This window comes from Ciconia boyciana, chromosome 5 (genome assembly GCF_034638445.1).
Source record: "Ciconia boyciana chromosome 5, ASM3463844v1, whole genome shotgun sequence".
Lineage (NCBI taxonomy): Eukaryota > Metazoa > Chordata > Aves > Ciconiiformes > Ciconiidae > Ciconia > Ciconia boyciana.
In genome coordinates this window covers 68,901,116-68,928,300 of record NC_132938.1, presented here as the reverse complement: position 1 = coordinate 68,928,300, position 27,185 = coordinate 68,901,116, and the positions used below count along the sequence as shown (strand labels likewise).

Below are 27,185 nucleotides of genomic sequence, written 5' to 3'. Positions count from 1 at the left end.
ACCAGAGAAGAGTACATTAGTGCAACAGACAACTGTTTTCTTCCATACATAGCTGTGCCAGCAGAACAAATATGACCCTGTAACCTCTAGATGCCCATCAGCCCTAACTAGAGAACACTGCTCCCACAGATTTTTAGGGGGCAGTCTCTTTAGTTTGTATGTTTTTTTCTTTGCAAAAGTTATTTCATATTCATAAAGACTCTCTTGTAATGGAAATACCCAGAATGAAGCAGTATTCATTAATATGCAATATAACACCTTAATGTACTCAAATTTATTCAGCTTGTATAAGGTATTTACACCTATTTCTGAGTCTACTCAAGAACCTAAATGGCTCTAAAGCCTGTTTTTCCCTAAGTCCAAATTAAGAATTGTTTTATAGGTCCCTAAGACATTTCACGGTACAGAAAAGAAACATGCTACATGAACAAGAAACTGGGGGACAATCTAATTGCAGAAGATATCAATAATTTCACCAGTTCCAAACTCCAATTACTGGTTTAATAACCACTAGCACCTCATAACTTCATCCCTCAACATAAAAAGTAGCTGGTATTTGCCAGGCAGAAGTAGTTCTGCAGTGCTTTGCTCTGCTCCTGCACTGCATTTGGATCTCCCACATCACCTCAAATCCAGTCACTTTTTTAAACTGGAGAGGTGGTACTAGTGATCAAAATTTATATATGAGTTTTCCCAGCCTGAAAATAAAGAGGGAGACGGTAGTGCTTCTACTTCTATACACTAGTATTTGCTGACTATGTCATGTTCTCGCTTGTCGGCAGTAGCTGTGGCATGGTTTCCAAGAGCTCTAGGCAGATCACAAAAGAGAATGAAGTGAAAGGCATTTCTGTCTCAGGTATATTGCAAATCCATCTAGTAGTGCTCTCCCAAAACCTCATCCACGGATTCAACACCTTCATGGGAAGCACCTTGCTGCCTGTGTGAGGTAAGTCAAAACAAGGTCATACTGGCCTCTGCAGACATGACTTAATGGACACTTGGATTTTATCTACTCCAGTTCTGACTGTGACCTTCAACAGAGCAGTGCAGACAACCAAAACTGCTGCAATGCCTCCCAAAGGAACAACTGAGAAGAAAAGTAAGAAAAAAAACAACCCACAAGGGTTGCGCAAAACAGAATCCCAATGTTATGAAGAGCTGATTTCTTTATGTTAGGATAGCCAGCCAGAATATTTTGAGCAGCATGTGGCTTCCAAGCAGTCACAGTGAGGCCCCTGTGCCTGGATTATGGCACATGAATAGCAACAAATGGCCCAAAATCCAGAGTGCCAATGTCCGTATGGAAACAGCTATTTCCTGCCTGTGATCCACTCCTACACAGCTCCCCTTCCCTTGCGTCTCTGAGAAGCACAGTACCTGTCTCTACCCTACGAAAATTTTAATGAGGTTCATAAAGTTAATAAGATGACCGGCTACACCTGCTGACAGCTATAGGGCCTGAAAGGTTAAATAATAATGCATCACCAGAAAACTTTGCCCTCACATTTCTTTAGATGCTGGGTTTTTTAAACACCTCTTTGGGTGTAGAGCAAGACTGATGAGGTATGCAACTGAACAGGAGTGGGGACAATCGAACAGCAGTCATGGCCATGTTGGAAGATGCAGACAGCAGGTATACCTGTGTCAAAAGTGAAAATGTAAAAAACACAATACGCTTTCAGACAGGTCAGCTTTTGGGGTTTCTTGCTCAAATAACATGTTTTGAAGAGAGACTGTCAAGACTGTAACAGATTAATCAATTCAGTCCTTTAAGTCACTCCAGGGATCTTTTCCTCACTCATTACTCACTCAAAAATGTCTCTTAGAATTGTTAAACACATGTAATATAGGCAATAAACTGCAAACACATTCAGTATGACCAGAAACTCACACCCTCCCACTCAAACATACACATGCAGTATTTACCACACTTTAATGTTACATCACATTAAGGAAACTGAAATTGTAGCAGTCATAACAAACAACAGGTATCTCTGACAACTACCGTTTATTATTCAAAAGCTAGGAAAAATTGTTCTGAGTCTTCAATTCTACAACAATAGACAATGTTATCATTTAGTAAAACAGACATTCCACTCACAACCTTCACATTTTCATCTGGAGGACAAAAAAGCACAGAAGGCTTCAATCAGGTTTTTCTCCCTCTCCAGGAGCCACTCATTCCAAAAGCACTACAAGAACTCAGAGACAGCACTTACAATCTCAGTTTGTTATTTCTGAGTACACAATACAAACAAGCATCGATCACTAAAAAATATTAATTAGCATTTCATTAGAAATATCAATATGGGGAAAAAGCAGTGATGTGCAGACATCCTGCCTCTGGGATTGGATTCTAATTCATTTTAGATTAGGAAGCAATGAACTAAAAACCACTACCCTGACAAGTTAACTATTCTTATTGACACAGTGCTGGATAGGAATAACACCAGCCCTAAGGATGGTACAGTAAACAAAAAGAAATCACACTGACTTCTGACATTTGCAAATTACCATGATAAAAAGGATCTGGATGGGTTACATAAATTTGCTACTATGAGAGTATTAGTTTTTTGGTTTTGTTTTTTTTTTTTTTTTAAACTAATATGTACTTATGTAACAGTAGCAAAAAGAACAAATAGTTATTACAGACAGGACTGTACTGGCAAGAAAATTTAACCAACAAAAGGGTTAATTAGGGATACAAATTTTCTCAGACTGTTAATAATAGGAATGACACATAGTATGTGCCCATAAGTAATTCTCAGGTATCTTTGATCTTCAGCCCCAAGCGATTACTGTTGCCTACCATACCCTGGCCTCTGGGACTCTCTCAGAACCAGACATCTGGCTACTTTGTTGTTTTAGACTAATCTCATCCCAGGAGAGCTCAAGAAATGACACCAGGCAAGGAGGGTCCTGGCAAGGGAAAAAACATTACAGTATCAGCAGATTTTTGAGTGGACTAGAGTATCAAAATAGTCTTCAAATTTCTATAGGGATCCTGTGGCTTCTCTGCTCTCAAGCTCCGCTTTCACGCAGAACACCAGAATGCACATGATCTTGTTTTAAGGAACTGTTAATCTCTTTGGGGAAGCTAATGAACGATAATCCACGAAAGAACGTGTGACAAAGGCAAACAGAAATAAAACAACTGCGAGGAATGGGTGGATTTAATGAAGATTTTATTGAAAGGTCACCACATTGCATGATCAAACAATGTTTTTAAAAAACTACAAAAAATGAGTCCAACATCCACACGCTCTATTTTTGACTAATTCATAGGTTTTAGCTGCCAGCAGTGTTATCCCTGAAGTATGACCCTCTGACAACTGCAACAGATTCAGCCGACTGCCCGACCGGCTGCTCCGGGCTTAGAAACAGGGCAGTTCACAATGTGCCGAGATCACAGGGGTAAAATGGGCTGCAAACACGGAGAAAGGAAGGTTTAATTCTAAGGCCAGGCTCTCCTACCATCAGAGGCTACCTGGGTTTTGCCACAAACTCTGGTCTGACAGATTCCCACCCTCCCCAAACCACTGTAGGTTACGTCAGATGTGACACTGGCAGCTGGACAAGAACAGTTGCAGACAGCCCTGCAGGAGAAGGCCCTTTTCCTATAACCAAGGCTCCTATGTCCTTCCTACAGCAGTGCTCCTACATCCTAGGTGTTCCCAGTGCACGCTTACTGCCTGCACTCAGCAACAGAAAGAACCACGACACTTAGATCTGGAAGAAATAAAAATCTCATATATATTTTTCTGAGGGCAGTAAGCATGCCCATACTATGAACATTATCCCAGCCACATACTTCCAAGCAGCATCGTTTTTAAAACCCAGGGGTGGCGCATAACTATAGCAATAAAGAAGAGATTACTTCTGTAGGGGTGTCCTTTTTGTTTCAAATCAACCACCAGACCTTTTCTTCCCTTCCATTGGCAAGAGCAAGTTAACAAGAATGGACACTAAATAAATTTGGATTCTAATCCTTTTCTACGGGCAGGCCTGTATGATTTAGCTTCACCTCATTTGAGGATATTTTCAAAGTGTTCAGAACAGAGTTTCACAGAAGCCTCTGAATAATCTGCCATATCACACCAGCTCCCAAAGAAAACAAATCCCTGCCAAAACCTTTAAAAAGCGCTACTGACAGAAGCAGTTTGAAAACTGTGTGCTAAACTTTACTAGGGATCATGCTGTTACAGAGCATCCTACTTACTTTTTCTTCATATTTCTCACACCACAGCTATCCTGCTTTCTTCCAGCTACAACATTCCCCTCCCAGTGGGAGAAATGATACTAAAAAGTTACCCCAATGTATTGTAGCAGTTTCCTAACGCACTGTAACAGTTGGATCAAGAAGAAAAGAACCTGTGCTTCACTAGCTTTAGTTATATCAACAGTAAAAAAACTTCTGAACAACTCAGCATACTTCCGAGATATTCAGAAAGATGCTATGTAATTTTTTTCTATGAATCATGCAAATTCTCCCTTGCTTTCTCACCAAGCAGGTATGTTGTTAGAGGGAACATGGATTAGTCCAAATAATTAATTTTTAACACACCAGCAGTACCAGGACAACATAAACTGTTTTGTATGCTCTCTATATACAATACGTGCTCAACAAATGTTTCTCTTAAAAGCTTTGCTACGATATCAGCCTGTTACAGTTTAATTGATGACTTCTGTGACTACTTCAGCTTGCAAGTAGCTATGCAGATTTACACAACAGAAGCAAGTAAGAAAGTCATAAAATATTCCATACCACCACAATAAAAACTTATATTGTACTTATTAATACAACGTCTACTGCAGAACAATCCAGACTGCAGTGTAATAAGAAAAGCATTGTAAAATAGAACAGGTCAAACTAATGTATTTAAAAAATAGCATGTGATTGTATCAGTGGAGATGGCATTAATAAAAGTAACACAAAAAAATTAAGTAAAGACTAAGCGGAATGTTAATTTTGGTATTGTACGCACTGAGGATGCTTAATTATACATCCTGTCTTCACTTGCCATAGAATTTGAACAGTGCATCCCACACACTTACCTTTCCCCCTACTCCTTTTAAATCAACAACAAACAATACTCCACATATGAACATGTACAATCTACTTCACAAAACACACAGGAAATAAACAGTTAATAAAGCAAACAAACCTCACACTAATTCTACATATTAAAGATAGAAAAATACAGAGGATATAGATATAGGTTCTAATAAAAGTTTCTCAGTGTTTAAAAGCACATTTTTGTAAGATTATCTTAAATACTACAGTTACAGCTTGGACATACGTATTACAGACTTATTTTCAAAGCCATATGCCATCACCAGGACTCCAACAGCAAATAAGCAAATACTTCAGAACATAAACACTCCTCTGTTTACTCTAAGTATTGATTTATGTTCTATGGGTATCCAAACATTGGTAGCTAATGCTGCCTTGCACTATCTGTTATGAAATTACAGCTATTCAGTGAGGTTTTCTAAGAGTAATTAAAACTCCCCACAGCCATTCTCCAAAAACTCAACAGCTGGAAGAAGCGAGCACTGTAGCATGACAGGAGTGCCAACATATCCATACAAAGGCAAATCAAACATGAAAACAAATTCCAGAGAAAAAAGGTCTTCAAACAAAATCCATGTTAACACTTCTCCTAATTTGCAAATGGAATGGAGTAGCTCCCATTTATCTGTCATTACAGTGGAACACAGAGAGGAAAAGCCATTTCGGACATTAGTAACAATACCTTGAACAACATCTGGAACTCCTCCAAGAACCTAGTCAGTCTATACCAAAAAGAGTTAATGAACAGTATTTGAAATTATGTATAGTTCAAGCATTGATCTCACTGCAGAACCATTAAGGCTGCCTAAGTCCTAAATTCTAACTAGGACTCATGATTTCAACATATATATGAAAGGCTGTATATACAACTATGACATCTGCTTTCTTCTTTCCTAATCTAGGACATATAACAGTATAGCTGTATAGTTCACTGCTGACTACATGTATAATACGCAGTTCTACATGATTTAGATATTTTATTTCTGTATGTATGAACAAACCTAGGAAAAGACATCCATAAACTACTTTGATGAAATTCTCCCAGGTTTTGGAGGCTGCCTTTACCTCCAGTGAAAGATGATGGAAATAGGCTTCTGAATGTGCTTCTGAATGCAGATGGAAGAACTCCACATTTCCTCCACTGAGCAAAGCTCTGTTTTTATCTTGTAATTAAACAGCTCATCAGCTAATAAAATGACTTTATACTCCTCTAATATCTGCATAAGGAGACAGTAGAGAGAAAGCTTAGTGATGTTTCCTGATGAACACACTTCCTAAAGAAAGATAAGTATGGTTACTCTAAGATAATGACATACACTTAACCCACAAATAAAGCTCCATCTTTAGAAACATTTACAGCATGAACAATACTGATACTCATCTTCACTTCTCTATTTTAAATTTACAGGCGCAGTTTCACTTAATTGAAACAAAGACCATATTTTCAAAAAGACAGTAATTAATGTATGAGAATACAGTGGACAAAAATGCAGTACCATACTTATTTATGTATCTACTCAGCATTTTATGTAAACAGCACACTTTTGCATAAGGAGACCAGCTAAGACCAATTACTGCTTCTGGAATCCACCTACTACAAATCATATAGACCCAATTTGCATTTGTGACTCTTACCTACACTTATGCAGTCCGTTGCTTTGATTTCAACAGAAGAATATCTGATTTACACTAGGATAAAGGAGAAGAATCATGCCCAAGTTTCCAGGTACCCTCACTAGCAGCACAGGTGTTCTTTTGCTGGTAGCAGCTGGCATGTGCTAATTAGCAGGAAAACCAAATTCAACTATTTCTAGTTTTGTAAAAAACATCTAAGAAGAAAGATGGCTCAGAATAAAGTCTCAGATTATTACAATATGCTATACAAGAGGAAATAACCTGACAAAACGAAATTTTCCATTGCCTTGCATCACACAATTTAGAAAGAACTTGAAGCCTAAAAGACAGGAAATCTCCTTAAAATCTGCTTGTAAGGCAGATCTGCATTAGGTTGCAAAAAAATTAGAGAGTATGAAAAGACACTCTTGCTTCCCATCACTCACAAAACAAAACAAAAAACCCCACAAGAGCTGATAAAGAAACCATGAACATAGCCTGTTGGAAGTGTTGCTAAATGAGCCATCTACCTCACAAGATACTGTGTGATAAGTTAGCATAACAAGTGATTCACCTGAGTAAAATAATCTCTTGAAAGTTAGAAGTACTGACTGCTATTAAGACCAGGCAGTCTGGGAAACAGAAAACTACTGCAGATTTCAGTGTTGTTTTGCATTAGTAGGGAAGACAACAAACAACATGCTGGAACTGGCTGGTGATTTGAAAGAGGAGGGAAATTAAAATCAGTGTGATCACTTAGTGACATGACAGAATGCTTACACAATGGGCACAGTGACTTATATCATGCAAAAATACCAGAGGGGGAAAGAATTGGGAGGGTGGTAAGCATAACTATACTGCTAAGACAATGAGAAAGAAATTTTACACACTCTAAAGACAAAAATGCTCATTTGAGTGCCGTTCAGAGCTCAGCTGTCAGACTCACAAAGTACCTGGGTTATGAATTGTCATTATGTTGTAGGATTTCATATTTACGTAAAACAAAGTAAATCAGAACTAGTGCAGAGGCCACTATTTTTAATTTATATACATCTAAAAAGAGAGAAAATTGTTACCTATAAAACTGAAATAATCTCAATGTAATACTCTAAATTTAAAGAAAATTGAAAAAGAATGCTAAGGAATCAACTATCAAGGTTACAAGGTTGGTATTTTGTTGTTATTTGCAGAAGATGACTACTCAGTTTTATCTGCTGGGAGTATCAGGAAGGTTTGAAAAAAACAAATGTAGCAACGTAGGCATTTGTTACTCAAGGGGTCATGATAGCAGACCCCTTATGAAGCAGAGATGCCTCGGAGTGACTCATTTTCACAGGGGTTTGAGGATAGCGCTTTAAAATACTGAATATTTTTCTGGGTATTCCATAAACTAATTCCATTCCACAAATAACATCTGTTGTTCCGAGTTTCTCGGATCATAAATTGCAGAGAATCAAGCCATGCAGAAGTCATCGACATGGGTGGTACGAATAGCAAAAACGTCCTAGTATCAATAGGTCACAGATGTTTGTGACTAAGCTTAGATATGGAAATGCCTCACAACTGTACAAAAGAGGTTGCACTGCTGGTTGACGAGAAAACTTATAAGGGAGGCCATTGACTAAATTATTAAAAATATACACCTTAGAGAACATAACCTCTATAGAAAGTCTCACTCAATACAGATATTCTGGACCATTTGGATAATGAAAGCATAGCAAGTATTTTTTGAGATAACACGTACGACATTAACATTACAGAAAAAAAGATGTTATAGGATATATTTTCTAAATTGCATAATCACATCCCATTTTAAAACATAAGCATAAAACACATCCATAGATCAGAACTGAGATTTTATGTCCAACTTTAATGTTGTCATTTCTTGAATTACAGGTAACCTATCAATCCAGCTTATGCTTCCTCTTCTCATAGGTCTTTTAAGAAATCACATATATTGAATATATGAATAGTTTCCCTAAAAGCACACTCATTTTGAAACAAAGTATTTTGCTTAAGTAGAATAAAACCTGATAGCTACTCTCAGAGCCGACTTTCTCTAGTTCCAGTTACAAAATCTTCTTACTGTAGAATTAGTTTATATTTTTTATATTTTCAAATAAATTAAAATATCGCTTGCCAAAAATATATATGTACTTGTTATTTGTAGTTGTAACTCAGGGAACAAATGCGCCTTTTAACAAATACCGCTTCTTAAAGTAGATGGAAGGATTTAAAAAAAAAAAAACAAACACCAAAATCTTAAATTTTACCTAGAAGTGAAATGGCATGAAAACAGGACTAAACAGACTCTTCCGAATAAAATCACAAGAGCTGAAACTTTCCTGTAAATGTAATAACCTTCATGACAGTGAAAGCACAAATACGAAGGGATTCATTTTTGCCGATGGTTGTTTGATACTCTACTTTTAAACGCAGTACATCACTGGCAAATTTCAACACTTCTACAAGCAAACAGATTGAGCACTGTAAACTCTGTGAACAAGCGAGTGCTGTTATTGGCAGGGATATCTGCAAAACCATTCCAAGATGCAGGCACAGAGTTCAGACTCTCTACTGTTGAGCAGATTTCTGTTGCTCATTGGTACCACTGAAATGTATGCATGCACACATGCAAAGTCTAGCAAAATGTGAAAGTCTGTTGAATAAACAGACAAATAAATATCCATTTCCATTGACAGGATAATAGTCCAGGTCACTAAAAACCTTAGTTCTACTTAGGCTTTTCTGCTCTGTTTCCCTTCAACCTTTGTCCTTTCTGGTTTATGTGAACTATCAACAAATCAGGACAGAGACACCATATCACTGCATGCACATGTGCCTTGATTAATTCATTAGGGACTGAAGTTCATTCAGGTTTACTAAATTATATTTCTATAGAAGGATTATTGTTATTAACTAAGGAAGGTATTGCCTGTATGCTATGACAGAGACTGACACAGCTGAAAAGCTAGGAAATTTTTCTAAAGGTCTTTACAATATTACAAAAAAGAGGTTGGTGGTTTTTTTCATCTGAAAAGGTTGAAATAAAGCCACAGTAGATAGCAATAATTACAATGATTCTGATCTTCAGTATCCGGATTAGAGGCTGTAAACTCCCCATCAATAATGTGAAAACCTCAGTGAGCGTTTCATGCCCTAGTATTATGTCTGAGAAATAACTTTTCAGACTCCATTATGTCCGCCATGAACTTGATCTTTCACCTCTAGTGAAAATCCTCTTATAACTATAATTCTAAAGTTAATGATGAGAGATTTCATTTGCTTTCCAAGCACAGATAAAACCTTTTTGAAATACACTCTCACTGCCATGACCTTGGTCTATGACTTAAGAGTTCACCACATGTAATAATTTACTTTGCCCCATGGGGCTCATTGAGATTTCCTTTTAAAAGGTTTTGGATATGCAGTTGGAGCTGAAACACTTACACAGTATGCATCAAAGTATACACTGACATATACATTATGGACATTTGGCAATAATATCAACAAACAAAATGAATTTAGATCATTACAAAATATAACAACAAAAAGGCCTAGCTAAGCAAAGTCATCCACACACTAGAAATTCAACATTTTGGAAATCTTGCTGCAATAATCCACAATACCCGCTAGAATAGGGAGTTTCAAAATTTCATGGAAGAAGTAATATATGTAAATTGACAAACTAATTCAGGAAATACACTGTTGCTCTGGACTTAGCAGCACAAACCCAATCCAGTTCAAGCACAGTAATATTATCTTTAGTTTATGTGCCACATAATTACCAGAATTGCTGCATTAGACTATGGCTGCTGACTTCTTTGCCGATAAGCAGTGCACTAGCTTCTCCGTTTGCTCAAGTATTTCTTACTAAACATCTCTTTATTATTAAAAATAAATAGATGAAGTCAGAACTACTGTATCCACCTCAATATAAGGCAAGTTTTTCGTTCCCCTGAATCTTGGGGAAAATTCTTTCAGGAACGTTATTTACCTTAAATTCAAGCACTGGCTTGCAGCCCTAGTCCATGGCTCCTACCAGTTCCCACTTCGCCTCTGCCTTGTGCTGTCTCACAGAGCAGCCAGGCAGTTGGTGCTAACTCCCTGGGGATGCGTACAAGGGCCTGAGGCAGGGCAGGATTCGGAGGCAGACAGCACGGACCTTGAGAGGTCAGGCTGAGGGTGGCGAGGGGACCCAAAATGCCAGAGAAGCAAACGGTCTGGAAATTGCAGCTTCTGGTGCAGATATATATGATAAGGTACTGAATGGGTTGGCAAAGATTCTATTTAATGGTAAAACTTCTTCTCCTCCATCACACAGATGAACAATCAGGGGCTATTGTGCTTTCAGGGCACCTATAGCAGAGTGAACGCACTAATGCTCCTTTGCCAGTCTCCTGCCCCTCAAAATTTCCTAAACGCTACCATCTTCTCATAGGGGCTTCCCATGTGAGTACAAGAGTTTAAGTCTCTGCTACAGGTACTCCAAGAGGTGTTGTTTCCCCTCCATCCCTGTTAATTTAGAAGTAGTGGATTTCAGACAGAAAAGGCCATATGCACAAGGGAACACCTGCAAAAATCCTAGCTGAGCAGGAAAGCACCTGGCCATGGGGCCTTCATGTCTGAACAAGTGTTCCCAGGAGGCATGTGGCTTTTCTTCAACATGTCCAGAAACAGTTTACCAGCAGCTTGCTGTTTTCAGACTTCATAATAGGGCCAATATTTTCCAGAAACTGGATCCTAAATAATGCTTTGAAATCAGAGAAAATTTGCTGCTCTACTCCTCTCCACATTTTTTGCCAAATGCTCTAACTAACAAAGGAACAAAAAGTCAGTTTAACAGAAAAATACAAACTGGAAACACTTCTACAATATCCTATCTTCTCATAAGAGTTCTATAAAAACATTTTAAATAAACTTGGGCGTGTTTATTTTTATATAAATAATCTAGAAATTTGTTCTGTCTCTCCACACAGATGAGGTTTTCCTCACAGAATGTAAGACACTTTTTCTTAACATATATTGAATATAATCGTTTGACAAACAATTTAGAAAACAAAAACCTTCATGATGCTCTTTCATAATCATAATGATGAAAAAAGGATAATAAAATCAATTCCATTTTCTTGAAAAAGAATGAAATTTAAAGATCCTGCTTCATGTTTTACAGCTATGATTTCCACAAATCAGGACTTAATATTGCACACCCAAAAGGAGAGCTAAAAAACCCAAATTATAGAAATATTGAATTTGCAAGCCTGATTGCTTTCTTTCCTATATATTAATATTAGCCACTAAGCAAATATATTCATACCAGATAAAAATGTGCTTGGATAGAAACAAAAACTTTCTCAAGTGAAATACTCTGAAAGTTTAATTTTAACACACAAAGGACAAATTTAAGAAAGGGGAAACAATGTAACATTATCTCTTTACAAGCCAGTGTTCAGAACTTGCACATTTCAAGAACAGTAACACTATCCTTGACTAAATCCACTAAAGATATTCCTAAAGGGCATTTTGTCTTCTCAATAGACATGTTTAATTTTGATTTATCTGCAGTGAGCTGCAAACAGTCATATGTAAAAGGTATTTTTCAGATTTCAAAATGTTAGCAATGCGTTACACATTATCATTCCAAATGTTCTTTTTAGAAAGAAATACTGAATTAATTCCATTTTTGACAATCAATACTGTTGCATATTGGCTTTTGTTAGTTTTATAAATAGATGTTTTCATTCCCAGTCACAGTGCTGCGGCCACCAACAGTCATGCTAAACCATTTGCAGTAGTATCCCTTCGTGCAAGAGGGTCCAGGTCCACAGAGACAGGTGAACACATGAACGGACATCAAAGGAACGACCTTTATTGTTCATGGTAGAAAATAAGCCACCTACAAGCAACAGACAAAGCTGAATAGTTTCTGTTCTTCTGTATCAGTGATTCAACACCAATCCTAGCATATGCAATGATTGAACACTTCACTTACTATTAAAATTAATATTAAATTAGCATTTGCTTTGTAAGTCAACAGGTGAGGGACAGCAGAACCAGAAGCATGTCGCTGGATTTCAGTGCCAGCAAACAACTGCACTGCTCTGCCAAAAGAAAGCCATTAGAAAACAACCCTTACACAATGAATGCTGGCATCATGCAGGCATTCAAGGGAATTAAGAGTGCATAAAACACTCCACTGCAAACAAATCACTTGTAACTTTTTGAAGCCGTCACCTTCAGAAAAATATTTCCAGCCTTCACTGCTCTCCAAAAGATAGCCTTTCCTTTCAAAAACTGAGGAAGGGAGAGCAGGTAATACATTTCCCTCGCTATAAAATATCTGCAATCTCTTTTTCAAACAGCCATAAGGATTAAACACCAGAGAATACAGAAGCTGACTTTTAGGGGGCCAGCAGACCCCACTCTCTGCAAATACTTTAATAGAAGTATTACTGATTTGTTCAAACAGCTAAAAATGCTTGCTTTGCATAGGCAAAGCATTTCATACAGCACTCCCTGCTAAATAAAGGAAGCTCTTGCACACTATCATTTTACACTGAATTAACCTGCAGACCAAGACAAATACAAAACCACCTTGCTTTAAAAGGCCATTTTTGTCAAGCATGAGAGCAAGACTCTTCTTCTGTCCTGGCTTCTTTACACCACAAACAGCTTTCAGGGTCACTGAATGTCCCATAGCAGACAAAAAACCGGTCTCCCCAGTCAAGCACTGTAGAATAGTAACAGCAAAGCTTCTGAAAACACTCTTGTTAAAGTTAGGTCTAGGACAGTTAGGCAAACACAGTCATAAAAACACAAGGCTATGATGATTCCAAGTAGTTTCCAGCCACAGTCCAAGCAGTTTAGCATAATTTAAACAGACAATTTTACAGCCTTCTAGATTATGGCAGAGCTGCTACAAGCACCCCAGATTTGGGAAGGCTGAACATACACAAGGCTGCAAGTTCCGTGTCATACATCTAATAGTACATAAAGTTGTGCAGTTAAGAGATTTAATATATTTTCTTGCACTTCCCTAATCTCTTACACTCCCAGGAGTGTAGGAGAGGGGCTTTTTCCACTGGACACCTTATGAGCCATATGAAAGACCCTGAGTTAGAGGTACTGGCAACCAAATATTTTATTCAAAGTCTAACTCAACCACTGATACCTTAGTGTAGTAAATCATCTGCTTTTCAAAGGTGTTGGGAGAATCTGAAACTTCATATACACTGAAGTCAGGAGTTTGGGGGTGAAGTGCTCGAATATGGGGATTTCAGAAGTCTCAGTGTTAGCCTGAATTTGTTTCCACTGAATTAAGAGCAGAGCTGAATGCCTTTGAAAATTCCTTCCATTCTGAACAGTTTTAATAGTGGATCTGTATTAGAACTACTAGTGATAAATGAAAGGAGAACAATGAGAGAGGGGAAAAAACCCAGAAGATTCCACAATTGCTTTGGATTATAGAAGACTTAAGAAGACGACGAGGAATTCTAGAGATATCTAATGGAGCTGCGTGACTGGGACACATTATAGTGATGAAATTCATACTGTAAGTAATAATTTGGGCTACTCCTATGCATTGATGGATATAAAATGCACTCACCACTCAGGGAAGGAAAAAACCCTAAGTGTCAATAAATAGTTCAATAAAAACCATCTGTTCAAAGCACAGTAATGATAAAAGAAAAGTAAACTCTTAGGATACATAAAAAATTAGACTGTAATACTAGAATAGAGTGGGTGAATTTAATAGCACAACAGCTCCTATGTACATACAAGGCTTATGCTGACACAGTTAATTCTTTATATTTGTACATGTGAAGTACAGACATCTTCCCTAAATTTGTCCTCTGACACCCACATACATTTCCCAGAGACTTCAGTGTAATGTCTAATGGTAGAATTAGTTACATTTTCATTTAGAAATATTTAATCTGTGTGGGCAAACAAAATTTATTACTTAGGAAATAAAAAAAAACCCCACATTTTCATTGTAGGTTTTTTCCTTTTACAGTATCAAATTTAAAAACAATAGAATGAAATTACTTACCCTTTCATAAACAAAGCCTAAAAATATGAATATTTTAAGTGCAATTTGGAATCAAATTTTAGACAACACTACTGGAAATTTTTACGTATATTTAGAGAAGAAAAAATATATTATAGAAGACAACTAAATATCATGACACATATAGTTTATTTGAAGATCTTACATGATTTTGTTTCATAATGTTCATGTGTTACCTTCCAAGGGTAAACACTCTTGGTACACTGGTGCATCAGTGTATGAATCACAAACCATTAGAGCTTGTACTTCTTTTTATTCATTTTATTTTGGTTTTTAAAAGGTTAATGTACATGTATACACAGTTCAAAGAACTTCAGATATTTTTAGAGAAATCAATATCTTTTCTGTGACTTTACAGTAGTGTTAGGGTTCACTTTTTTGTTTTTACTTAAAAAAACCCACCACTGTCAAACAGAGGAATCTTCTAGTGTTCATTTCTCAGAAAGTACTCATATGCTCTTTATTTTAAAATATCAGTTAAAACTATTGTATATATGTATATGTATATTGTATATGTTGGCAAAGTGTTACTACTCTCCCTTGATTCTTTTCCAGAAAGGCTAGCTGTGGACCTTGCAAATTTATATTCGGTTTTACATTCTATATCTGCTTCAAATCACAAATCTAAAAATCAATACTAGAACTCTTTCTTTACTTTATATCTTATTTCATAAATACCTTTCTAGCTTTCTTCATTATAGGCTATTTTGTATTTCAAAATCTTGTCTTACATATGCAACACCTTGTTTTACAAAAGGCATAGAAGATCTGCATGAAAGTTGCAAAAAAATAAATCAGCACCTTGATTAAGAGATTTTGTACAAGCTACAGCTTAACTGAAAAAAAAAAAAACCTCAATGGTTTTGTTGTGTATGAGATAGCAAAATAGCCAAAGTATTCTTCAATAAAATGAACTGTCTGCCACGATTTATCTGTACAATTCCATCACAGCTCTTGCCTGTTATGTTACTTTTCAAAAAGATGTCATTAAGCTGCCATAAAAGTCATCACAAATTGTTTTTTCTCCCAAACTGATAATAGACTTATAGATCTAATTTTCAATCTCTTTTCTTCATTACTTTGATTCTTAAGGAGAATATGACATTTTCTGTCTGAATACTTTTGTATTAATAACTGGCATCTCTACAGCATTTCTGTCTGAGGATTTCCGAGCTTTTAATAGGTTTGTCTTTACCGCACCTTGAAAGGCTGACATATTTATTTGTGTCTCTCTTGCAGAAACACATAGTTAGAAGCAGACTTTTAAAGAAATGGGCTTTATAGTTTCACTGAAAAACAAGACTTTTTGAAAAAAATAACACAAAAAGCCTTCTATGCTGTCAGACACTATAATGTCATTAAAATCCTGACCCTTCACAGCTCAACAAGAGCAAAGAACAAAACTAAGGCCTTCTGTTTTTCATTCCAATTTTTTTAACTACATGGACTGTCCTCTTCACAAATCAAGAGACTTCATAAGTGTTACTGATGACAGAAACAACTAAGTAATTCAGAAAATATTACCAAATTAAAAATTAGATTTTGATTTCTCATGGTGATCCCTCCTTATTTTTTGCCAGTGTACATATGAACATTGTTTTGTGCATGTAGGGCTTCATGTGCATCAAATTAAATTCAGTACTTGAAACTGGCTTTGCTAACGAACTAAATGTATTTGCAAGAAAAGCTAGAAATAGGCTGTTTTAGGAAGTTTTTTGCAGGGTTAATGAAAGTAATATCATATAGGAAGAGATCATAAGAGGAATGATGGAAAAATCAGGATGAAGAGGGAGAAACAGAGAGAAGAAACAAGAGTTGAAAGAAGAGCTGAGAGAACAAACCACACATCATACAGAGACCAGGGAGAGGAGTTGAAGAAACCTAAGAATGGGTCACAGAGTCAATAGGTGTGAATTTGTAGCCCTACAGACAAGTTGTATTTCTGCTCATCACATCAAGAACAGCTACTTCCACCAAAACAAAAGATAGAATAGCCATAAATCATCTTCCTCTCCTCCAAAAGCCAAGATTTTCAGAGAGCACACAGTTTCCCTCCCCACCTCTTACATCTCTGATTTGCCAACACCTCTCTGAATAGAATGATACGAGCTCCTAGCTAGTCTGAATTATAAAGGCAGATCTTTGGACAGAAATTTTAATCTCCACTGTATCTTCTTACAACAACCACAGGTAAATATCTTACAATGCCACAGATCAGATGCTTTCAAAACACGGTACCTATATCACTACTAGTACACAAGTTATTCTGAAGTGATACAGAAACACTGTCTTGAACAGCTAAACACCTTTGCTGCTACTATTGACTACCATCAATGGCAATATGTAAGGAAATGAGATTTGAGAAGTCTGTCTTAAGTCTCATGTAACAAGCAGTACTGAGAGTGAGCTAGTCACTCCATTATTTTCTTTGCAGCTAGAATCTTTTGTTCTTCCACTCTGCTAATGCCAACACTGGATTTCTCCTCCATTGATTATGGCAATCCAATACACCTATAAAATCTGCTACTGGTTTTCTGTTTGATTATCTCTTTGCTGTCTTTCCATTTCTTTCTTATAAAGCTACAGAGATCTTTCCCCCCTATAATCCCTATGACTTGCGAAGAAGGCTCTTTCCAGTCCCCTAAAACAAGCCACCAAACCACTGATGCATCAGAGCTGAGTGAAGATGTTAATCTTCACCCTCAAACACCAAAAGACTTGGAAGCCTTTTGGCTTCCAAATATAATGCTTTTCCCCACCATAATATCACAGCTACAGCAAGCAAAGGTGCTAACTGGCTTGATTGTCTTCCCTTATTAATGGAAGGCTACCGCTGACAAAGGGCTTTTGATAAAGACTTATTTCCTCTGCAACGCCCCAACCATCCTGTTCATCTACCAGGCATACTGCAGAGTAATACAAATGGCTAACGTGGTAGAGTTTGGAAGGCATTCCTAACAGCTGCTAAGACTAGAAATTTGAAAGCGGTATAGATCACAGGGTTGGTGATCAAACAATGTATAGGAAGAAGGAAGATTTATTTTTGCTTTGGACAATTTTTCATTTGCACTTATGAGTAACTGTTCAGCTGTTGTATTCTTATACACAGATCAAGAGGACTTAAAGCTTAGATACACTTTTTTGATATACCATATGTTTGAACCATCAGGAAAACAAACACTGGTAGATTTTATAGCTATTATTTAACTGTCAGTGTTTAATAGCAAAGATTTTTAGCTTACCTAGATTTGTATTTACAATCCCAGAACATTAACTTTTTCAACGACAAACACAGTTTAATCAGAAGTCTTAGTATCAGCTTTGGTGACCACACCTTCCTTAGCCAACAAAAGCAGAACATTTTATTTTGTGCTCTGAGGTATGTGTCAATTAAAAAACCAGATCCTTGTAAGATTAACAAAAATGTCTTCTTTTTATCATCTCACAAACTAATTTTCTAATTGATATGCAGCAAAACCCCCATCCAAGTAGCTTCTAATGATGTAGACTCTCTTTCTAAGCACTTGACCAAATACTTAATCACCCTGTCCCAGAACAATAAAATACAGCTCTTACATAAGGCTTTTCAGCACTGATCTTCAAACACTTCACAAAGTTGCCATTATCTATTACTGCTAACTCCAGAGACACAATACCCCACCCTGTTTTACCCAACAGGTTAATGACAGAGCTAAAGATAGAATCCATGTTTCCTCAGCCCCAGGTGAGTACTACTTCTACCATGCCATAGTGCCTGATGTTTCTTTGAGAATAACTCAAGTCCAAACTGACATTCAACAGTCACTTCTAGTTAGATAAAGAAAACCTAAACCCCTCTATACCATCATAACACAGACAACTACCACAGCTCTCATGTGCTGTGTTTCAAGAAATCTAAAGAGGTCTTCAGAGCACTTATTGAGGGTGTGCCTGTACTCTGTGGCAGCAGGACACTTCTCAGACTAATTAGTTCATGTGGAGCTCCCTCACTATATTGCTTCTGAGCAAGCTCATTTATCTTCATATTACATTATGCAGTGTAGATACACCCTCAGACAAATCAATTTCTCTAGGTAAGGGATACACACTTGACAAGGCAAAAGCAGTTTGAGAGACATTATGAACAAATACTCTCACAGCACAATCACTTATATTTCCAGTTGACTCCCAGGTTTAAATTCTTCGTATATGAGAATGAATTTAAATTGAAATGGGAAAAAATGCATTGTTCTGCTCACGTCAGAAAGAGAAATATATCAATACCAGCTCAGGTGAAGTTTGGCGAGGAGAGATGCGAGAGGGTCTTCCTCCCTAGCATAAGGGATGTGATTTGCTGTTCTTCAGAAAAAAAAATTAACAATAGTCTGAATGAAACAGTGTCACGGTTTAACCCCAGCTGGCAACCAAGCACCACACAGCCGCTCACTCACCCTCCCCCCCAGTGGGATGGGGGAGAGAATCGGAAGAGCAAAAGTAAGAAAACTCATGGGTTGAGATAAGAACAGTTTAATAATTAAGATAATATATAATAAAAATTAAAATAATAATTTTTTAAATGTAATGAAAAGGAAAACAACAAAAAGAAAGAAAGAAACAAAACCCAGGAAAAACAAGTGATGCAACCGCTCACCACCCGCTGACTGACACCCAGCCAGTCCCTGAGCAGCAATCACTGCCCCCTGACCAACTCCCCCCAGTTTCTATACTGAGCATGACATCATACAGTATGGAATAGCCCTTTGGCCAGTTTGGGTCCACTGTCCTGGCTGTGCCCCCTCCCAGCTTCTTGTGCACCTCCTCGTTGGCAGAGCATCGGAAGCTGAAGAGTCCTTGACTTAGTATAAGCGCTGCTTAGCAACAACTAAAACATCAGTGTGTTATCACATTATTCTCATGCTAAATCCAAAACACAGCACTATACCAGCTACTAGGAGGAAAATTAACTCTATCCCAGCTGAAACCAGGACACAGAAGCATCAAATTCCAAAAATATGTTTGCATTGGAAACTTGCTCAAGTTTGGCAATAAATTTTCCACATACTTTGTCTACACTGAGCGTGCTTAAAGGGTGTTTCTCTTTTGCATACCTTCCTAGAGCCTGACTGAGAACTCTCAATTCCCAAGACCCAATTCTTGATTCACTCTATCTCCACTGTCAGCAACTATCTGTAAAAAAATCACTAACAAGGTATGCATTTTTACATTCTTCCAACACCGGTTTGGTACAGAAGAATCAGAAGTTCAAGCTTAGTTTGTCAGTGATTTATACAATTACTTACACAAGTCTCACATGACAGAAAGTTTCTGTTTTTCAGCTGGTATAAAATACACACACCACCACTACCCCAGAAGAATATTACCATAAAAAAGTGAACTCTAATGGTCAAGAAACTAAAGTACCTCTCTCACTCCTGCACACAAATGCTGTATGATATTGCCTTCAACTAACCAATCACACCTTATTTTTTTCCAGAGGATCTTTTCCTTGTTCTAAGGATAGGACGGACAGTGCTAACACTGAATGAGCACTCATTCAATACTTCATTTCACCCTCACTGTTCACCACGTGGCATCTTTGTATAATTTACAGCACCTACATCTAGACTCATAACTAGAAAACTTCTCATTTCTCTGTTGATCACTATTATGTACCTGAATTATTTCCTTATAATAACTAATTACTCCACAGCACCTCCATCAGACAATTTTATGATTCTCGTTTTCAGGTAGCAAACTGGGAGACAGTGATGTGCATCAGGATTGCCTGCAATTAGAGATGCTTGACTTGAGATGCTTTGGGTCTCTCTTCAGAGGATAGAGCAATTAAACAGCACTTTGTCAGTACAAAGTACAACTTCAATCTATTTCAGTGCTATCATGTGTTTTCAAAGCTGACATTAATCGGTCCCAAGAGTCTGAACTCAGAAAATGAGAAGTACACAACTAATGGCCATATTTAAAAAATGTGGTTGAAGTGACTCACCCAACCTCACGCAGGAGCTCTACGGCTGAATTAAGATTTGGCTCTAACCCTCCAGAACCGCACCCCAGCAGCCCTAGTTTTATAACCAATCTCTTTTAGTGTTATTCTCTCCCTCCCTCACCTACTAGGTCTCATCCACCTTCAGCAGTTATGAGGAAGCAGACCTAAAGGAAACAACCTCATTAATTAGCACACTTGGATTAATTTCCTAAATGCTGTCTACCTCATCTTCCTGAAAATAGCAAGTGTTTTGTGAATAAAGAAAGAGTCTGAAATGACATCAGCACATGCCATTTTAAGGCAGAAATATAACATGACCAAACTGAGTTTGCACAAATAACTTCAATTCTGGGATTTCCTATCTGCCGAGAACTTTGCAGTGCATCACTGTCAGAGAATTCCACGTTCCCAGAATTTTCAGTTCATGCAGTCACAAATAACAATATAAGATTTAAATGAATTTTTGTGTCTCCATCATCATTTGCTACATTTGCAGCTTCAAGCCTGAGGAACTCCTGCTAGAGGGCCTCTTAATACTGAACACATCCAAACAATCACTGCAAGGGCAATTCTTCACCACAGAGCAAACGGTCTATGAGATAACCAGTACACAGCATGTGAACATTATACGGTTAGGAATTACAGTGCAGCAACAAGCAGAAATCTCCTAACACCAATTTCTATCATAAACTTTTCTACCACCTCAGAAAACTGAGCTTCTTTCAGTTTGAACAATACCAGCAGATAACACTATTTCCCCTGTTCGACACAAACACAATACCCAAGGTTTAATTCTAAAAGTTTTTACAAACCACAACAGCATCACATTGCAGTCAGTGTTTTGCCACACGATCTCATCATAAATAAATATGTTTGAACTTCTGTTTAAAAAAAGCATTCAAGAACAAAATGAAAACTCACCTCATTTCCACCAACAGCTTTGGTTAAAATCACTGCAGAAGACACAGGAGGTGGCATGCAGCCTACTGTCTGCAAGCTGAAAACAACAAAAAGAAATGTTACATTCCTCACATGATGCAAACACTGTGCACTAAAACCTTAAAATACCAAACAGCCGAGTAGAAACAATCATCTTATCACCTGCGCAACCCAGTTTGTGTTACAGCTATAGCCCTGCACCAACTGGCAGGATTTCTATGCCATCTCACCAACCACCACAGAGGAGAGTCATGTCACTCACCATTTAAAACCCAAACACTTAACCACTCTGTGACTCCATTTCCCCACCTGTAGTACTGTATCTACACAGATATCACAAAGATATCTACACATCTATCGCAAAGATAACTGCATCATGTGTCCTGATGTAGTAAAGTTTGTAGTGTGTTTTGAGATACCTGTAGCTATTTGGAAAAAAAAGAAAATAAGGATGTAAACCCCTATTTTCCTGAAAAAGCTGTTCAGTGATAAGAACATTTACTGCTAAGCAGAATAGTAAGAAGAACCATGCTCACTATTTCAGGTTCCCACTATACTTCGTTTTTCACCAAACCCCTACTAAAAAAAAAAAAAAAAAAAAAAATCACAATTAAGCTTTTTATTTCCTGAACATTAAAAGGCCATCAAATGTTTAATTTTTATGCATATTTTCACTTCTTGGAAAAAAATCACCTGACTTACATTAATCAACACATCAAAATATTTCTCCTGCATTTTAGAAATCTAAAATACATTATTATTATCTGTCATTTTTTCCACTGTTTGTGCGGCAAAATTATTGAGACATATAGTAAATGCTGTTGCAAAGTAAGAAAAAATGGTAAGCTTTCTTTTGTTTTCAAAGACAGTCGACAAAAAGTGGTTATTATAAAAATTAGTTGTATCAAATGTGAAATTAGAAACAACAAGAACATACCACAACAGACTACAATTAAGTAAAATAGGCCTTCTGAAGAAAAACTGTTGACTTAGAAGAAACAGTAAGGCGTGAAATAAAATAGTCTGCGAAACCCCCAAAAGCATGGAATCTACATATGTTTTCACGTATTGGAGTTTGAGACAGTATTCTAGTTCAGATCAATTACTAGCAGTGAACTACTTTGCACTTGTAACTGTGTTAGTCCATCCCCAAGAAACGCAGTGTCAAAAAGCTATAGCAAACAGAAGTATTAAATACAAACAATAGGGAGCATATTGTAGTGCAATTGATAGGTTGCATATATACAAAAAGCTTAAATAGAAGAAACAGGTAAATGACAATGATGGTGTTCAGTTTGTCACCTACAGACACTGTGGAAAAGGAAAGAGACAACCAACATAAGCATTATATAAATCCAATCACAAAGTGCCAAGCACCACATTGGAAGTACATCATACCTTTAGCTTACAGCAAAGCAAGCTATGGAAGCAGAGAGTTGTCAGCACTTAAGGCTCATATTGAAAAGAAAAGAAAAGAAATACAGGAAAAAGAAATGGTGCATAAAGTTTGGAAATATATATGAAAATACACAGCAGACGAACGCATGGCGATTCTGATGTCCATCCCCTACATCGGTTGTGATACTGTTATCTCTCTTCTATGTGGTTTCTCGGCAGTCAGCTCCTTGAACTTCTCACCTGCACTAATAAGGGGCGGATTAAGTTCAAAGTTATCCAGAGCGGTATAAAATATGTGCAAGGGCATTCATCTCAGCAGGCAGGGATTTTCCACACTATAAGAGAAAGGTTTAATAACACAATCTCTGTGAACCCTCTCAAATTTAAAATAATACATTTGGAATTTAAAAAAATCACTATCAAGCTATTCTTCATATTAATTTACAAAAAAGCCTGGCACACACTAAATGGAAATACTTTTAATCAGGTGTATTGAAACATGCACTTGTCAACTTTTTTTCCTTGCTTTGTATCAACTACATGTAATACTACCAATATACAAACAAATCCCTCTAATGGCCAACAGATTACTATAGATAACAACCAACTGAAACATTCCATTGGCTCAGGCCATGCCATAAGCACTACCATCAGGGGTCCAAACACTTGCTGAAGGGCAATAAATAATACCTGTTCTGCTAACACATTACAGACAACTGAGTAGTAGGGTCCAAAGTCACATATTTTAGATACAGAACTACCAAAGCCATATGTTGTACCAGATCTTTGCATCTCATGCCTTACCACCTGTGCTGTAAACGCTATATGCTAAGAGTGGCAGAAGAGGCGAATCTGTGCAAACTTTAATAAGTTGCTTCATGCTCCTTTCCAAAGACATCCTGTCAATGCAAAACCTAGTCTGCTAACAAAAGGTTAACTTAAAAGATGCATGGGAAGATGTAAGCTTCTGCTCTATTTTACATATTTCAAAATAATTGCAAAACAACAAGCCTCCTAATATCATCCCAGACAGAGAGGAAAAAAAGCCCCAACTGTATAAACACAGATGAAAAGCTGGTACCATCTGAATCTGCCTCCCAAATAACATTTACAGCAAAACAGATCATTACAAGAGCATGGGAGAATCTACCATTCATTCTGATGCAACATGGGAAATTACCTGTGGGGTTGACTGTGCCCTTTAGGCATAACCTTGTGTAGAGAGTGGTGGAGAACTACAGTCCCCAGGGGAGCCACCCTGCCAAAGGGTGCCCTTGGGAGCATATGCCTATTTTTCCAGGCCTTTGTAAGGACTATCAACTAGCTCCCACTACAAGCTCTGCTAAACATGTGTGATGAGGAATTAACTTTGCCAAAGCCTGTCTTGTTCCCCCCTGTTTTCATTAGGGTACTTCAGTGTTTCTAGGGAATAAAAGCTACAGCTGTGAGGCACTAGGATGAACTTCTGGTTACACAGAGCAGCCAAGGCACAGGCAGTTCCTCACATCTGCTCCTCACTCTCCTTTCACATACACGTATATGGACATGCAAGTACTTGCTTTAAAATGTGTTATCCTAGAGTTAGGACAGAGCTCAGTATCTTCTGCACCTGCACAGCACTGAAGGTACAGCTCCCATCAGGCTCCCTTTGCAGTGGACGTCTTCAGGGACACACAAAGGCTGCTGCTCTGAGCATGTCCTGAACAGCAGTATTTATCAAGAAAGCACTCTTTTTAAAAATAAATAATAATAAAAAAATAATCCGTTCATTAAACTCTTCAATCTGACCATTCTTTGAATGAAGTCTCAATACAACAGAGTTACTACATTAAAAGGTAAAACACAGACAAAACAAACAGAAATAGTACTCTAGGAAGAAGTGTTTGCAAGGCTTGAAAGCTTGAAACATATATAAGTATACTAGCTTACTGGTAAAACACAGACACACCTTTGTGAAAAATGAAGCTGGTTCAGGCTCCACATTTAGGGAGACACACATACAAGTGTTTCTTTTTAAAAAAAATACATACATATGTAGTTTTACATGCAGTTTCACAGGTGTGTATGTGTATACATAGACATATACTTGTGCATGTAACAGATCATGTCCCTTAAATACTTAAGAACCAAAGTGGCATAAGAATCATAGGAAAGAAGGAATGAGAAGTGCTGCAAGGAACAAAACCCACAAAAATCTCTTGCACCTTGCACTTCAGAAACTGAGACTCCCATGGATTAGGAGGGAATTTTGGCTCACTGGAAAATCGCATGTCTGTTCTAGCTGAGGAAAAACTTCATAATCATTTTACTTCAAAGAATAACCTTTACTATGAAGAGCCAAATGCAAATGGACATGGTATAGCAACCTTGTTATTTCCTTGAAGTACTAACACTGTTAAGCAAAACTGCTAACTTTTAAATGATGTTGTCTCATTTCACCTTCTCAGTACCATTTGGACCACTTCACACTTGGTGGAACACCTGGAGAAGCCTCTTAAAAACAAAACAAAATGCTCTTTTAGGTTTATGCCTTGTAAAAACATAAACACAAGCAGCTTTATCATTAAACTTTTAAGACACAGAGCTCTCCCCAAGCAATGTTTCACCAAGCAGTAAGAAACAGTGGGGATTCTTTACGTAGTTTTCTAAAACAATTGATTTTTGCATTCAGACATTCCAGTATAGCTGCATGGTGCTAGGTATTGACCTTTGATTCTGAAAAAAGCTTTTTTTTTTTTTTGATTTTTTGTAACATCTATCACTACTGCACCATCAATGCACCTTTGGAAGCACACATTGGCAGAGTACACCAAAGATTTAAAACACATTGTTTTCATGGTACCTTAGGTTCTCCTCATCTCAAAGTTATCCCCCCTACAAAAACTTTACTTTTTTTTTCCATAATGTAGCTAGGAGCAGATACTGAACCCCGATCTGGACATATGCAAGAGATGCTCAATACAGACTGTTTAAAAACAGAAAGGAACACCAGTACGTGGCATACACAGTATTTATTCACCAACTTATGTTTTTCCTTCAGCATTCCTTTTCTTTCCTCCCCATCCTCCTTGAGACCCAGCACAGCACTTCAGCTGTGTTTTGTGAAAGAGAAAGCTAACCTGTTGCAAGTTCCATACACGTGAAACGAACTGACCAGACTTTCTAAAAATGAGACCAGGTTCCTGAAAGGATAATCTTGTGCGTGTACTGTGTTTTCAACAGCAAAGTGCTGAAGCACAAAAACAACCAACAAAATCTGTTCACAATACAAGTCTTAAAACACCCATTGCAGGATAAGCAGCCCTTTAAGAAGACAGCTACAAATATATTTCACTCCATTATGCTTAAACATACCCTTTTAAAAGCCATTCATTTATAGGTGTGATTGATAATAGCTGAAGAAAGAGCCATATTGCTGTTGGGAAGAACACAAGTGTAAAAATCTGGACAAAAAGGTGTAGTTTCACATGCATCAAAGCACTTGTCAGCTCCTGCAAAAGAAAAAGAAGAGAGGAAGTTGCAGTCATAACAGCTGAAGTAAGATCACGTTTGTGCTTTTAAAACTAGGATCATCTTTATAATACAAAGAGAATGCATGTCAAAAAGGCACCTTTAGGGATCACCTCATCTCCTCTTTAATAATGAAGTACATCCAGACAACATAAAAGCTCTGTCTGCTCCTGGGCATTTTTCCAAAAGAATTGTCCACCACTTCAATAACAGTGTAGCTCTCATAACGGTAGCTTTTCAGCAGGCAGCCTTAGCACTTTGTCACTGCTCCAAAACCTGTGTTAACTATGCCGACGGCCTGTTTACTTTATTGACTGCTGATATCAAGAGGAAGGAAAACTTGTAGTGTCCACGTGATTTCAGGTTTCTCTAGTCTAAAGAGAGCCACAAACTGTGATTCTCATTTATATCATGAAAAAGGGATGTTTACATTACAACCAGTCATCATTTGTGGTGGGTTTTTTTTAAGGAAAGACTAACAAACATAAAAAGCAAAGTAAACCGTAGCAGATTTTGATTATTTTTTTATCAACAGATAGGAAATTTATAGAAAAAAATTAGGCTGATGAATAGCAAAGAAAGAATGCCAAGACCAT

The 27,185-nt window shown here is 37.4% G+C and overlaps 1 protein-coding gene across 8 annotated transcripts in view; it reads right to left on the bottom strand.

Annotated features, from left to right (window-relative positions):
* Positions 1–27,185, bottom strand: part of SLC10A7 (solute carrier family 10 member 7) — a 154,780-nt gene that overhangs the window by 118,726 nt on the left and 8,869 nt on the right. For all 8 annotated transcript variants that reach the window (XR_012042603.1, XR_012042604.1, XR_012042605.1 and 5 more), the window contains exons 3-4: positions 26,434–26,570; positions 21,664–21,739 (exon numbers count right to left, since the gene is read on the bottom strand). Coding sequence is in view for 5 of the 8 variants with exons in the window: in XM_072862124.1 (XP_072718225.1) it covers positions 21,664–21,739; positions 26,434–26,570 (213 nt within the window). In the remaining 3 variants the exon portion in view is untranslated. The remainder of the gene's footprint in view (positions 1–21,663; positions 21,740–26,433; positions 26,571–27,185) is intronic.